Below are 14,768 nucleotides of genomic sequence, written 5' to 3'. Positions count from 1 at the left end.
GAAATTATTGAAATAATTTTAAATACTGTATAGTTAATAAGGTTCTACTTGTTTACATACAAATCAATATTAATGTGTATATTGTATACCTATGTGTATTTCAGATATTTACCCAAATATTTGATAGTATTTTAAGAGGTTTGTAAATATTCTTTTTTTTAGTATTATCATAAAAATAAATACAAACCAGCAAAGAAGGCTACATCCATTTTTTTTTACTTTACATTGTATAGATTTTTTAAGAAACACAAATGATCAGTTGTATATCTCAATATTTCAACCACTGCAGGTTTTCTAGAGTCAACTCAACATGCCAAAGAATTCATTGCCTTACCATTTGTATCACAGCTGGACGTAAAGACAATTTCTGATGACAGGCTGAAAAAGTTCTGCCGCCATGCCATTTCCCTAATTTTGAACTTTAATGACAGGCTGACTGGTCAGTTTCACATTTAATACATTCTAACTTAAGATAATAATCTAGAGATGTGCTGGCTCTTATGTGGAGCTAGTTGTTGTCAAATAAATGTTTCTGGCTCAAATCTTGGGGAAGATCAGAATTTTTAATCCTAGTTTGAAGTTCCAGAGAAAAGCCATATCTATCCTGGGATCATCTTTGACATTGACCAAACAATGTGCAAGTGAACACAGAATCTAATAGTGTTTTATACAAGGTCACCCAGTTTAAAGGAAATATTTTCTATACTTTTTCGGAATATAAAACAAAAGCATAGGATTGATGCACACACTTATTTGTTTTCTTTATGGGCTTTTTCTATGTCATACCTCAACATGTTTAATGTATTTAATTTGATTTTTTGTGTGTGTTGTAGCTGTCTATCATAATGACAGTAGATCAAATGATTATTATGCTATTTATATGTATAATTGTTTTGTATTAATATTTATAATAAAAAATTCTGTTGAAAAGACTATTGAATTTATATGTTAATTTTAATGATGGATTTGTTTTCAGTGGAGAAAGCCTTAATATCACAGAGTGAATGGAAATCCTTGGATTTGTTTGGAGCCAAAAGAATGCTGATGTCACAGGTAAGTAAAAGAATATGCTTTAGCTTCTAAGTATGAATTTTTGGATTCAGAGATCTTCATCTAATTTGTTCCTATCTATCAGCTGGTTCTGCCATTAGAAAGTCAAGAAATGTTGGAGCTGCTAAAATCAAGTATGAACAATTCTCAGATCAACCCATTGTCAACACTTGTCTATCTCTCTGTCATGTACATATTGTTTCCAATGTCATCTGCAGAGGTAAAAGGTTAGTGCTATATATTCCTTTTTTTAAAATAAATTTTCTTAGAGTCTAATTTACAGTAAAGCTATGTACACATGTAGCAGCAATTCACAATACATGATGAGAATTTCAGAGTGATTTTGAAATGAATTCTGGACATCATAGACAAGAATTACCTGATTTGACATTTAACCATAATGAATTGAATAAATATCTGGCTAATGGCTAGAACTCTATAATGCAAGCCTATTTATGACTTTCAGTGCTGCTGCATGTATTCAGTATAAAGAGTGGTGCCCAGCTTTAATTAACTAAGTGCCCTACTTGCTAGAAAAGTAATTTCTCCAGTTCTTATCCCCATCAGAAGTTATTTAAGGAGCTGTTAATTAAATAGAAAAGTACCATTTATTAAACAATTTTAAAAATTATTTTGCCTTGTAATATACAGATTTATCTAACAGGGTTACTTTCTGTTTCAAGATTACATTAAAGTGGAGCTAACTACCGGCCTAGAGAACTCTGACATGAAAAAACTGTCTCTTGCATTTCTTATTGCTCGACAAAGTTCCATTGTGGGTCAAGAAAGTTTTGGTAGCTACAGTTCTTGGTTTGAGGTATTTGTTAATAACCTTACACATTTTTATAGTTTAGTAAATTTATTTCTAAATTAAATTATTAGTAAGAATAAAATGAAGTCTACTTAAAAATGTAAATGTTCATGAGCCATGGGAAACTGTGTTGCAGTTTGTTTATGTGAATATTTCTTATTCCAAACAACTGACCATCAGAGTTATTGCAACTCAATCACTGCCATAAAATACCCAGTTTCATTTAGTAAAGCTAAAAAAATGTGAAGGATAAGGAAAATTAGTATTTCTATGGGGCCTAATGTTGGAGAGGCATCACATCACATTTTAAATTAGCAATTAACTGGATACTTGAAGAGCCAGTGTCTTTCCATTTGTTTCATTTTTCTTTGTCAGATGAGATCATTTTTACATTGCTGTTCATCCTATAGCGTGTCTTTCTACCTGTCTTTCCGCATAGTGCAGTAAATATATATATATATATATATATATATAAAGTTAGATATCTTCAAAGCATTTCATCTTAGTACAGATAAGCAAAAGATATTTTTAAATGATATTTGTTCTTTTTTTTTTTAAATCATAAAAAAATTTTCAGCAAAAGTATTAAATTGGTACATTTCTGAATACGTTTATATCCTTTACTTAATTTCTATGTGTTGTATTTCATAGTTCTGATAGTTTTATATTTGGAGTGTAGTTCTGATAGTTCTATGTGTTGTTGGTAGTTTTGATAGTTCTTGATTCCATTGTAGTTCTGATTGTTCAATATTTGTAGTTCTGATAGTTCTATATTTGGAGTGTAGTTCTGATAGCTCTGATATTCCTCTATGTGTTATTTAGTTCAAATTTTCTCATTATCCAGTTGACATTTAACAGTAGCTGCTCTCCCCTGAATGCTACCAAGCAAAAGTTTTCTACTTTAATGAGGTTCTTGTCCAACCTTGTGCCCACAGATGATGCAGAGTACCTGAAGGTAGACTAACCATTAGTTGTGTACTAAACTAATCATTAGTTGTGTACTAAACTAACAATTAGTTGTGTACCAAACTATCCATTAGTTGTGTACTAAACTAACAATTAGTTGTGTACCAAACTATCCATTAGTTGTGTACTAAACTAACAATTAGTTGTGTACCAAACTATCCATTAGTTGTGTTCCAAACTATCCATTAGTTGTGTTCCAAACTATCCATTAGTTGTGTTCCAAACTATCCATTAGTTGTGTACCAAACTATCCATTAGTTGTGTTCCAAACTATCCATTAGTTGTGTACCAAACTATCCATTAGTTGTGTTCCAAACTATCCATTAGTTGTGTACCAAACTATCCATTAGTAGTGTTCCAAACTATCCATTAGTTGTGTTCCAAACTATCCATTAGTTGTGTTCCAAACTATCCATTAGTTGTGTACCAAACTATCCATTAGTTGTGTTCCAAACTATCCATTAGTAGTGTTCCAAACTATCCATTAGTTGTGTACCAAACTATCCATTAGTTGTGTTCCAAACTATCCATTAGTTGTGTTCCAAACTATCCATTAGTTGTGTACCAAACTATCCATTAGTTGTGTACCAAACTATCCATTAGTTGTGTTCCAAACTATCCATTAGTTGTGTTCCAAACTATCCATTAGTTGTGTTCCAAACTATCCATTAGTTGTGTACCAAACTATCCATTAGTTGTGTTCCAAACTATCCATTAGTTGTGTTCCAAACTATCCATTAGTTGTGTTCCAAACTATCCATTAGTTGTGTTCCAAACTATCCATTAGTTGTGTTCCAAACTATCCATTAGTTGTGTACCAAACTATCCATTAGTTGGGAACTATTTGGGTACTAAACATTAGTAGTCATGAGATGTATATTGTTAGTTAGTGAAAACAAATGTAATCTATACTATAAAGTAGAATGTGAGGTGTATGTATGTGACTTATAGACATCGAAACCGCTTGACCAATCTTGATAAAACTTGGCAGGAATGTTTCTTGGGTACCAACTTAGACCGTAGTTTATGTATTGTAGCCCTAAAACAAACTTAAGACACTAAAAAAAAAAATAAAGTTGTCAGACTCTTTTAAAACTATAGTATTTATGGATCTAGGCCATGTTTACAATGTTGACATGAGAAAAGATTGAAAGGATTTAGATCTTGATCTAATTTTAAGAAATACACTTTGCGCAGATAGTTTTTTACTTTGACACATGAAAATACAAAAGAAGGTCCATTGATTTCATTATATAATAAAATTAACCTTCAAATTTGTGTTTCAAAACCATTTTTTACATAAATTAGTTCCTTATATCTGTGACTACAGATTTCCTGACGAACATTCTTTCATTAAACAATACCGTAATGTTTCTTTCCATCCCTAGATCTAAAACTCTAATTCATCTCTAGGATGATAAAACTTCTCTTTGCACAGATAGTTTTATACTTTAACACATGAACATACTAAATATAGTCCATTAATTTCATATTTTGATCAAATTAACATTTCAAATTTGGTTTTCTAACGCATTTTTAATAGACTACATTCGTTTACGAAATCTGCGAAGCCGAGTTGAGATAGGCCTAGATTCTTTTATGAATCGCGTACTAAAAATTATTTCATTTAATTCCTTACTTTATAATCCCATTCATTTAACAAAGCTATCGCTCTTTTCGTTTTTAATAGATATGAATGTATCGGCTTCGGGTAAACCCATTTTCGTGGCGAAAGAGAAAAAAATTGAAAGGATCATTAGCTAAGTTTAACATACATCTAAATCCAATCCACTACATTAGTAAACATAAACCTAGACCCGCAGGCCACGGGTAATGCCAGGCTAGTTATTTATAATTCACTGGAGAAGCTTTTGGTTGTAAAGCACTTGCATAATTTATAAATCAAGTAAGTAATATACATTTTGGATTTCTTAACAACTTTTATATCATTCCTTAAAAAGGTGTTTCTAAAATTTTGATATTATAAAGTTCTGAATTTTTATAGACAGCTTTCATCAATGAAATTCAATTGAGCATCATGGCTAAAAGAGTTATATCCTAATCACATATTATTATAATAAGGAAAATGGAGACCATTTAAAAGCTTAACCCATTCTTTTACAATTTGCTGCAAGAAGATAACATTTGTTTGTTTTTATCACAAAATTGTTAGAAACTAGGACTTATTGAAATGAAATTCAATAATTTCTATTTTGGTTCAAAGCCTGACAATGTTATTCTGTGCTGCTTCTTAGGAATTATGGGCAGATGTGCTCTGCACTCTTTATAATATCTATGATATGAAAAGGTGTTATCCTAACATTCTCCTGCTTTATAATAAGAATTTAAATGTTCAAATATATCAGCTTTATGAAGCTAATGTGTCCCAAAATTTCGATTTCCTGATATGAATATATATAGAGAAACTGAAATCACCATTAAATCTGTCTTTTATATACTACAAATCTCCAAATTTTGCTTGCACTAATGGAATAGCAAGTTTTAATTGTGATTTTGGTTTTACATTTCTACATGATTCATTAATGCTGGTCCATATATTTTTAAGAACTAATTTTAATTCTTTTAGAAAGAATTTTAATAATAAGAAAAGGCTTCAAGATTTAAATTTTTACATGTTTTGGTGAAGTTTATAATTTTTAACTAATTATTGTTATTTAGAATATGACCTTTAATAATGTTTCTAATACCAAGTTAAAAAATAATAGATTTACTATATTTGATCTCAACTGTAAATGTAAATATTATGTAGTAATGTAAAATGTAATGTAATATTGTATTTATTTATTTACTTATTTTAATGTGTACTAAAATTCAGGCTCATATTTTGAAAAAACCCTTCATACCCCCCAAGTGTGCAGATATAATGGAGGACTATGTTCTTCTAGCAAAAACAAGATTAAAAGATCTAAAGGTATGTCAGGCAAAACAAGACAATATTTTTTAACATTTTCATTACTCAATATTTATAATCAATATTTTGGTCATAAACATTCTCTGGAATAATGAAGCTAAGTTACATGAAAGTTATGAAGGCTACAGTGTCAGCTTGAAATGTAAGACTGTTTTTGTGAACATTCTATGAAGGTTTAATTTTAATTGACTTTATGAATTTACTACTTTAAATTAGTGTCAGAGCTCTTTTTAAGGAAACTAAATTTGGTAAGTTGTATTGACCAATTAAATCATAAATTGTTAGCTACAGAAATCAATTAATTTTACTGTTGTATGGACCTCTGGGACTTGAATTGACTACTGAATTAAACATTTTAGTTTTTTAAATGTAATAAATCTTCACTCTTTGTCTCTATATTCTCATATTGACATGACAAGTTTGACACAGTTTTGCTCTGTTGCTTCCTATGTATAAATATTTATCATTTCTTTATTCATTGAAAGTAGGTAGCCGAGTAGTTAATATGAAAGCTTTTTATCTGATAGTAGTTGATTCTTTTTCTGATCTTAAGTATTCACATTTCTTGTTCTTTATATTTATTCTGGAAATATCATTTGTAGATTTGATCATTTCACAAACAAAATGATATTAATGTTGTGATTATTTCATCATTTATCTTTGCAGGTGTCTTTAGCTGATGATAGAAAAGTAAACAATACAGTAAGTTAAAAAACACTTTCAATTCCTTTAAATAGGAATAAAATAGACCTCTTAAAATGTAGATGTTTAAATCAGGATCTTGCAACCCTAAGGTAGCTTGCAGCTTACAGTGTTACAACCTGGCAGAACCTGCGACGCCACTGATCCCAAACTTTATTGGATATTTGCCATTTCTTTGGACAGATCATTTGCATGGAGAAGGGAAACTGGGCGACATCATTCTGACCATAAATAATGGCCAGACTTTATCTTATTCATCTCATCTCAATAGTAAATTACAATGCTTTGGTTTTTATTTAGATCATATTTTGAAGCTCTCTTAATGTCTGATGACAAAAATGGCTTAGTAAAAAGGTTTTTAAAAATTTCAGGGCATAATAAATAATAAATTTTTTAGTTTATTTTATGACTGTTGAAATTTAGTCTTATAGTTTTAATATTTAATTTTGTAACGTATATGTTTCCCCCATCACCAGAGTACGTTGGATCCAGTAGAGGAAGAAATTCAGGCTATGTTAGAAGCCTATGAAGGAACAGGGAAAATACCTTCAACATTTTTCAGAATGTGGTAATCTATTTAATTTATCTTTCTTAAAATGTGAATATTTCTAAATACTCACTGTCCTCAGACAAATGATCTCTATGTCATTATGTCCTCTCTTGGTCAGGCAATCCTATTTTAGATAGACATTAGATATTTATTGGTCCAAATAAATAGAAATGTCAGTTTGACTACAGTTGTCCACTTCAGCATTACTACTATTACAGTAACAATATAGATGTAAACACAAAAACATTCACACACTCACACACAACCAGCGATTATGAATTAGGCTTCTATGTACTTCTCAGTGGCGATAGATGACTTTAGCTGAAATAAAGGATGTTTTTTTTGTGCCCATAATGAGGCTTATTAGGGTTCATCTTCACACATGGAGAGGTTAGATTTTATAAATTGATAAGAGCACAAGCCTCTTTTTCTTTCCCAAATCTTTTATTCTGCTTTTAGTACATCTGCTTTCACTGAATCCTGTATTAGTATACAGTCCAAGGCACCAGGAATCTATGTTGTTAGCTGCAGTCTACCTAGTGGCATCATTAGTTTGAAATGATTTCAGATTGTTCTTGAAATATTTTCACTTCCCTTAGCAGACCAAACAAAATGTTTGTATACTTACATGAGTCATCCATCTTAGAAGCATGACCTGCCTATCACTGTGCTTTGGGATGGTATAAAAGCTTAGCAGATCACTCAAAACACTTCTTCAATGCCTCTATCTTTTTTCCCCCCCTTTATTCTTGTTGAAACATTTACAAGACTTCTTAGGCAGAAGTGGCATCTTTGATTTGTTCTTGCCTTAGAGGCATTTCAAAGTTTTGAGAAACATAAGCCTTGCTAGGCTTTATTACACTTTTTATGCAGTGATGCTGCAGCTATTCTACACCTTTAAGGAATATCTTTAAAGATCACTTTGGCAATACAAATCAATTTGTACATTTATTCTCATATGAGATACTGTTCTGCTAGATATGTATAATAACCAGGTATCTTTTTTATAGCTTATAAAGAGTAATTGATATTTTAAAATTATTTTGATTTTAGTATTGATGTTTTTGAATCAAAATTGTAGTAACATAAGATTAACTTAAAAAAGAATATTTCTGTATTCCAATAGGATGTTCCGTAAGCCGTATCTATTACAGACATTGTTGCCTGCACTTCTAAAGCCAAGATGTGTAAGCTTGTTATAATTATATATAATTTTTTTTTTTTATTTGAAAAAAAAAAAAAAAACTTTTTATGTCCTTGGTTTTTGCTTAAAATATACAAAATGTTCTGAATAGTTAGCACACTATCTTTTCTATTTTATGGTATAACAAAGCAATGAGCAGCCAACTTGTGAAAAGTTTAATAAATAGAAAAAAGTGAAGAATAAACATGACATGTAACAAATAATAGCAGTACAGTGGTACTATAGTTATTGAGTGAAGAAGGTACAGAAAATATGGTGAAACCTAGACTCCAACAGGTACTTGAGTTATGACTTGTATTATATTTAAACTAGTGATTATTCATCATTTTGTTTCACTACCAAATCTTCTAACGTCATTTATGTAAAAGAAAAGGATAACATGGATTCTTTTTTTATTGAAAGAAAATGTTTGAGAGATTCACTACCTGAAAAAACAGTAATGAAGTTTGAAATTTTTAAGACAAATTTCTAACAGCTGTTGATGAAGACTCAAGAATGTTTGTTAAAGTGTAGATTGTTGGATAAGACTGAGGAGTTGGAAATATCTTGTTCAGAAATGTGAAGAGTTTTGACAGAGACCTATCATTGAACTTGGTAGCAACAAAAAACAAGGTTACAAAGACAGTTTGTGTGTAAACAATCTCAAAATTAGCCCCCGAAGTGGTCCAGCCAGGCAGGTAAAAAGGCAGGTATCAATATTTTTAGAACACATGTACCGCAAGCTCAAAATTGGAACCAGTGAAATCTGCCCATGTGGAGTATCACCAGAGAATGCAGACCCCGTCCTCCAAAACTGCTCTCTTTACCAAGAGGCCCGTATAATACATTGGCCCCAAAACACCCCAATAGAAGGAAACTATATTTAGAGCTCCCTGATTTGGAAACCACTGCGCAGTTCATCTCATGTATTGGTCTACTCATCTGAACACTCCGACATAACAATGAGAACGAAGAAGAAGAAGAAGAATATTTTTAGAAAGAAAATCAGAATTGAATTCTATTAAAGACAAATGACAGAAGAATTGAGAAAGAAGTCCAAATGATAGGTGAAAGTGAATGTTAAGTTAAATGCGAACCTGGCCTAACTGATGTCTTATAATGAATATCTAATTGATCTAATTGTTTTGTAAAGGGTCAATCTCTTATTCAAATCCTCAAAAAAAGAAAATAAACATTCCGTAAAAAAAAATAATTCCTTTAGTTATGTATTCAATGACCACAATGGGACATTGCAGTTCATGTGATAATATGAAAACCTACTTATTAATTGTTGTTTTAAATTATGTCCAACTTATATGCATACTAATTAGATTTTTTTCTTTTAAAAAAGTATAAACATTATTTTTGGGTAAATGTAGTAGTTAGTAGGACAGAACTTAAATAACGTAACAATACAAATGTAAAAAACAATTTTAAGGTTTCTGTATGCTACTAAATATCTAAAATACTCTTTGCTTTACTTCTATTACTTTTAGACTTGTCCAATAGGCTCTTGCGGTATAGCCCTTGTTAGCTTAAGGGTTCCTTTTTTTTTTTTGTTTACATTTCAATTGACTCTTACCAGTTTCACTCTAAAGTTTGTGCTGTAGTTTTTCTAGTCTTTTAATGACTGAACGTTTTGTTTGTTTGATGTTTGAGCTTATACTCTCAAGCCTGCACAAATATTCATGTCATATGTATATGAGCTCTTCTTCTATTTCTGTTTTAGTTACCAGAAATTCCAGATGTTAGAATGAAATTTGTTGATGAGCTTTTCAAAACTGTTGATCTTGATCCCAACCTCTATAAGCGCTACAAGCAGGCATGTGAACAAGAGAAACAGGCTTGGATGGAAGGTAGAAATACATTTGAACTAACAAGAAGCTATCAAATAGTTTTAGCATTTTATAAATGGAATCTGCAATTTGTTTGTCAGTTATATTTTATTTCTTTATTTAGGGTTTCATAAGTAACCTCAAAATGAGAGACATTTTTACAATAAGTTTCAAGCTCTAGTTTTAGGTGTAAGATTGGAAGTTTTTTATAATGTCCTGGTCTAGTTCTACAACAAAATTCTGATTTGTATCTCTCACATTTGACACAGGTGTTTTTGATAGTGAGGATGATGATGATTTGCAACTTGAGATTCTACCACCAAAAGAAAGGCTCCGTTACCAGTTGACCAAATATTGTGAGCTTCTGGAGAATGGTTCAGATAGTAAAGGTTAGTCTCTGTTATGTTAGCTAGCAAAGATCCAAGTAATAGAACTGACCATTTCATCTTTAGCGCTTGGTACACAATCTCCCTTTCCATTTGACTGAAACACAAACACAAAGCTAAAGATAATTTTACATCTTTTAGTTATTGTTTGCCTCAAAGAAATCTCCTTTTAGTGCTGCCTATATTTTTTTACTTAGAATCTGTAAATTGGTTCACGTAGTATGCTTGTATTGGTCCACTGAGAACCTGCAAATCTGTTTGCCTAAAACACTTTTCCCTATGTACCACAGGTTAAAAAACATTGCTCTGGAGTATCAGTATAACTCTAATTCTATTCCACAATTTTGATAACCAAAACAAATGATGTAATTGTATTTTGTATCTGTTCATATCACTAAAGTCCCAGTGTTCACCTAAGAATCTTTGTTTTATTATCCATTTTAAGTGAAATAAAAACCTGATGATCTTCTAGTGTGGTCCAGACTATTTTCATTTAATGTTTTTAATTCCGTTTCTTCAAAGTTTCAGAGACACTAAATTCTGTCATTGAAGCTTTAAGTGGACTATTAGTTGGACAAAGGTCATTGATAAGTGCAGCTACTTCTTCTATACAAGTGGACCTGAGCAAACCTTTGTCCAGTGCAGAAAGAGAAGTAAGAAACTCTTACAATGAATATCTGCTCATGCTGAAACATTTTGGTTCTGTAATGCTCCTTTCAGTCCATTAGATAATAACATTTTATATGGCTATAGAACTTAAGTATTAATATTTTAATATTGTAGTCTGTTGGTAGTGACCTATCTGGGACTGTGCTATTGCCTATCTGCAACTGACCAAATCTACCCATGCCATGTATGGGGCTGGCTTTTTTAAACAAGGATTGGACTTTACAGTCATCTTCGAGTCCATAGGATATGAGAAATGTGCTCATCTTTGATCACGAAGGAGGAGCTATATATATATATATATCTATATTGTGTGTAATGACTTTGTCATGTTTTATTGGTATAAAGCCTAAGAATATGAGTTGATTTTGTGTATCTGAGTAGTCAGTCTGTGATTTTTGTTTTTTTAATTTTCATTTTCAGTTTGTTCTAGAACTTACTGGCTGTCTTCAAGTTGAGCAAAATTTGAGTTTCAAGCAGTTTGAAGGTGTCAACAAATTAGTTTCAGTTCTAGCTGATCACTTCCATCAGTTTCATTCAGTGTTGTTAAGACATATCATAATGACTTTGTCTTCAAAGGTAATATTTCATCTTGTTTTTTATTTTTAAATGAATTTCTCGAGTACTATTAAAATATACTTCTTTTATAAATTAAGAAAATATTTTTTATCACTACTTTCTAGTATTCTAAATTAGGTAGATACATAAAATATTCTGAATTAGGTAGATACATAGAATATTCTGAATTAGGTATGTACATAAAATTAAACATTACTCATTAAATCATCTATGTTATTAATTATGACTAATTCTTATCTGTCTGGTTTAGACCAATAAGGAGCAGTTGTTGATACAATCATTGGCCTGGCAAATGATGACTATGGCACTGACTTCCCACAACAGAATAACTGAAGTTGTTATTACTACTTGTGATGGGGGTCAGATTAAGACTCTTGTGTATGCAACTCCCCAGGAAGCCATGTTTAGTTGCCTTGAGTCTGGTCCTAAAATCCAGCAGTTAGACATTTGGAGGTAGGTAAATCTGTGAGTCGATTCACAAATATTGAAATGAAACAAAAAGTTGATTTGTGAAACTAATTTAAAGATCTACCTAAAAGCTACTTGAAGTATATATGTAGGTATATTTTCAAAGCATAAAGCTTGGGTATAAAAAGCTAAGTGAACATTACTGAAGATTGATAAGAACAATTTAAATTGTGCAGAGAGTTAAACATTAAGCTGCTAATGAAAAGACTTCAAAAACAACATTGCTTGCTTAAAGATGTTATTTTGCAGTAGTCTTACACAAATGCACTGTGTGCAAAAAAAAGTGATTTGGAAGATCTATTCAGAGTTCAGGTCTAATTTGGCCTCCCCCATACCCACTATTGTAACTATGTTTAAGTCACACATGACCAACTAGGAGTGTGACAACAAAGTTTCCTCTTCTGTAACGTAGTGATCACATGATAGAAAGCTGTTTCTATTCTTTCTAGCATTTTCTATTTTGGGACAGAAACAATGGTCTCGCTGTATCAGACTAAAATTTAAACTGAAAATATAATAGCCACACATTAGATCTTAGCAACCATGTTACATAGATTTGAAAGTCTTCTGAAAATAATATTCTTTACTTTCTACTCATTTCTACAATGTCACTTGTTCTTTTATATCAAATTTTTTATTATTTTTTTTTACACTTATCTTCTAGTGTCTGTTCAAATAATTTCATCTTCTGAATCATAAGTAATGATATTTGTAGGTTTAGAAGTAAAAAAACTGAATTAAGACTATTTATGATAATGTATTCATATATTTAGTTAAACATTGTATTTGTTTTGTACCTGCTAAGGTTTTGGATTCATTACACATTGTGGGCCGTACAATATTTTGATACAAGTGACGTAGAAAAAGAAAAGATGGAAGTGGCAATTGTTGATCCTTTGAATTGTTCCTTACAAGATATTGTTCCAGAGGTTATCATAAAGCAAGTGAGAAATTTATTTTTTTATTTTGTTAATTGAGATAGTGATTCCTGGAAATATAAGGTCTACATGTCTCTGTGCAAAGACTAGACCCCCATGTTGATGATTGGTCGTTGACTCATAGCACTGTATTGCTAGTAGACAACTAAACCAAAGTAGGCCTATAATATTTTAATTTATAGAACTTAAAATAACTTGAATAAACTTCTTTTATAACTTTTATTAACAGTGTAGACAAATTCAATTTGTGATGAGATATAGGTCTAATAGAAATAAAATAAGCAGATATTTAAACAAATTCTAAGTCACTACAAAAAGACACGTCTTTACTGTTTAAAATCTCTGGATTGTTTTTCTTTCATAACATCTGCATTAGGTTTAATCATTTCCTATTTCGTCATTCTGAGCCGCACTGCCAGCAAGCAATCACCTAGCCTCTCATCATCCTCACCTAGGACACGCTCACACTCCAAAACTGCACCCTCCAGCACCTATTTGTTATTTGATCTAAAATGACACTTGTGTTCAATGTCTAATAAATTTCTGGCTGGTTGTGTCAAACCTGTTTTGCCTAAAAACAACCTTTCTTTGTATCAAGTTAAATACTATGGATGCATTTTTTAAAATTCTTTATTGAGAATGTCTATCATTTCGAATTAGTCACTTTTGTTTATTTGGTTTTAATTGTTTATTGAGATTGAATATCTTGTAATGTTGCTGTTTGCCTGTTCAACAGCTCCTGCTGGTGGGGGAGCGATGTGGTGTCTGCGAGGGTTTCAGATTTAGCACTGGCTTTGAAAGCAGCTCGAGTGAAGCTTCAAAGTTGGACCTGTCATTATATTCATTAGTCAGATGGCAGAAACTTTCACGAAACATTAAAGTAAACTTTGCGTTTTTATTTGTACAATACTTTGTTTCTTTGTCCTTTTTAGTAATGCTTTTTTTTTCTGTTAAAAATAAGTATATACTTCTTTAACAGCTATAAGTAATTATACAGATCTATCATTGTATTTAATATTATGCACCAGTTGTAAAGGACTTGGGTTACAGGTATAGCTCATGTAGGGGTATGATTCTCACATGCAGGGCTTTACATGTACAAGTATTGTAAAGTACCACTCAATGAAAGGAGTATAGAATTAGTATTTATTTACAGCCAACAGCAAGTTACACATATAATATTGAATGCATAATCATCAATAACTAAAAATACTAAATGTGCCCAAATTAAATACTACAGGGCGCTTAGACTGGATTCAATTAACATAGGCCATCAATGCCACAACATAGTATTACCCCCAAATAGTCCGTTCACACACATAGCAAGAATAATAATATAACATCTTACGCAAGGCATAAAAACTGATAAAACAAACACAAGCACCCTACTCAGACCAGGTTAGCTCTCCAACTGCTAGACTGACCGCTAGAAAACCTTATTGTCCCCCCCTTGAAAATTCTGTGATAAAAACAAAACTAATAAAATAAACGAAAACATACACTCAATCTCACATCTTACACACCCTTGCTCTTGACACCAGTCTACCATGCTTTTGCAATATTAAAAGTTCCCCTTTCAGAACTTATGATCTACATGGCAGATGATGTAAAGGTCATCCATTTCTATGGCTCACGGTTAATGAGGGTGTCATGTGGCCAGCACAACGACCTTTTGCACAATGTTTAATAAAACATATTGGAC

General features: G+C 31.4%; 1 protein-coding gene across 1 annotated transcript in view; it reads left to right on the top strand.

Moving 5' to 3' along the window:
- LOC106062077 (uncharacterized) overlaps positions 1-14,768 on the top strand; it is a 31,702-nt gene that overhangs the window by 8,322 nt on the left and 8,612 nt on the right. The window contains exons 9-25 of the mRNA XM_056036839.1: positions 105-138; positions 290-439; positions 977-1,053; positions 1,136-1,277; positions 1,734-1,867; positions 2,706-2,816; positions 5,664-5,759; positions 6,426-6,461; positions 6,938-7,029; positions 8,138-8,198; positions 9,924-10,050; positions 10,299-10,418; positions 10,938-11,068; positions 11,505-11,660; positions 11,911-12,113; positions 12,934-13,072; positions 13,803-13,946. Of these exons, the coding sequence (XP_055892814.1) occupies positions 105-138; positions 290-439; positions 977-1,053; positions 1,136-1,277; positions 1,734-1,867; positions 2,706-2,816; positions 5,664-5,759; positions 6,426-6,461; positions 6,938-7,029; positions 8,138-8,198; positions 9,924-10,050; positions 10,299-10,418; positions 10,938-11,068; positions 11,505-11,660; positions 11,911-12,113; positions 12,934-13,072; positions 13,803-13,946 (1,953 nt within the window). The remainder of the gene's footprint in view (positions 1-104; positions 139-289; positions 440-976; positions 1,054-1,135; positions 1,278-1,733; positions 1,868-2,705; positions 2,817-5,663; positions 5,760-6,425; positions 6,462-6,937; positions 7,030-8,137; positions 8,199-9,923; positions 10,051-10,298; positions 10,419-10,937; positions 11,069-11,504; positions 11,661-11,910; positions 12,114-12,933; positions 13,073-13,802; positions 13,947-14,768) is intronic.

This window comes from Biomphalaria glabrata, chromosome 7 (assembly GCF_947242115.1).
Source record: "Biomphalaria glabrata chromosome 7, xgBioGlab47.1, whole genome shotgun sequence".
NCBI classification, from domain to species: Eukaryota; Metazoa; Mollusca; class Gastropoda; family Planorbidae; genus Biomphalaria; species Biomphalaria glabrata.
This window is presented reverse-complemented; position numbering and strand designations above follow the sequence as displayed.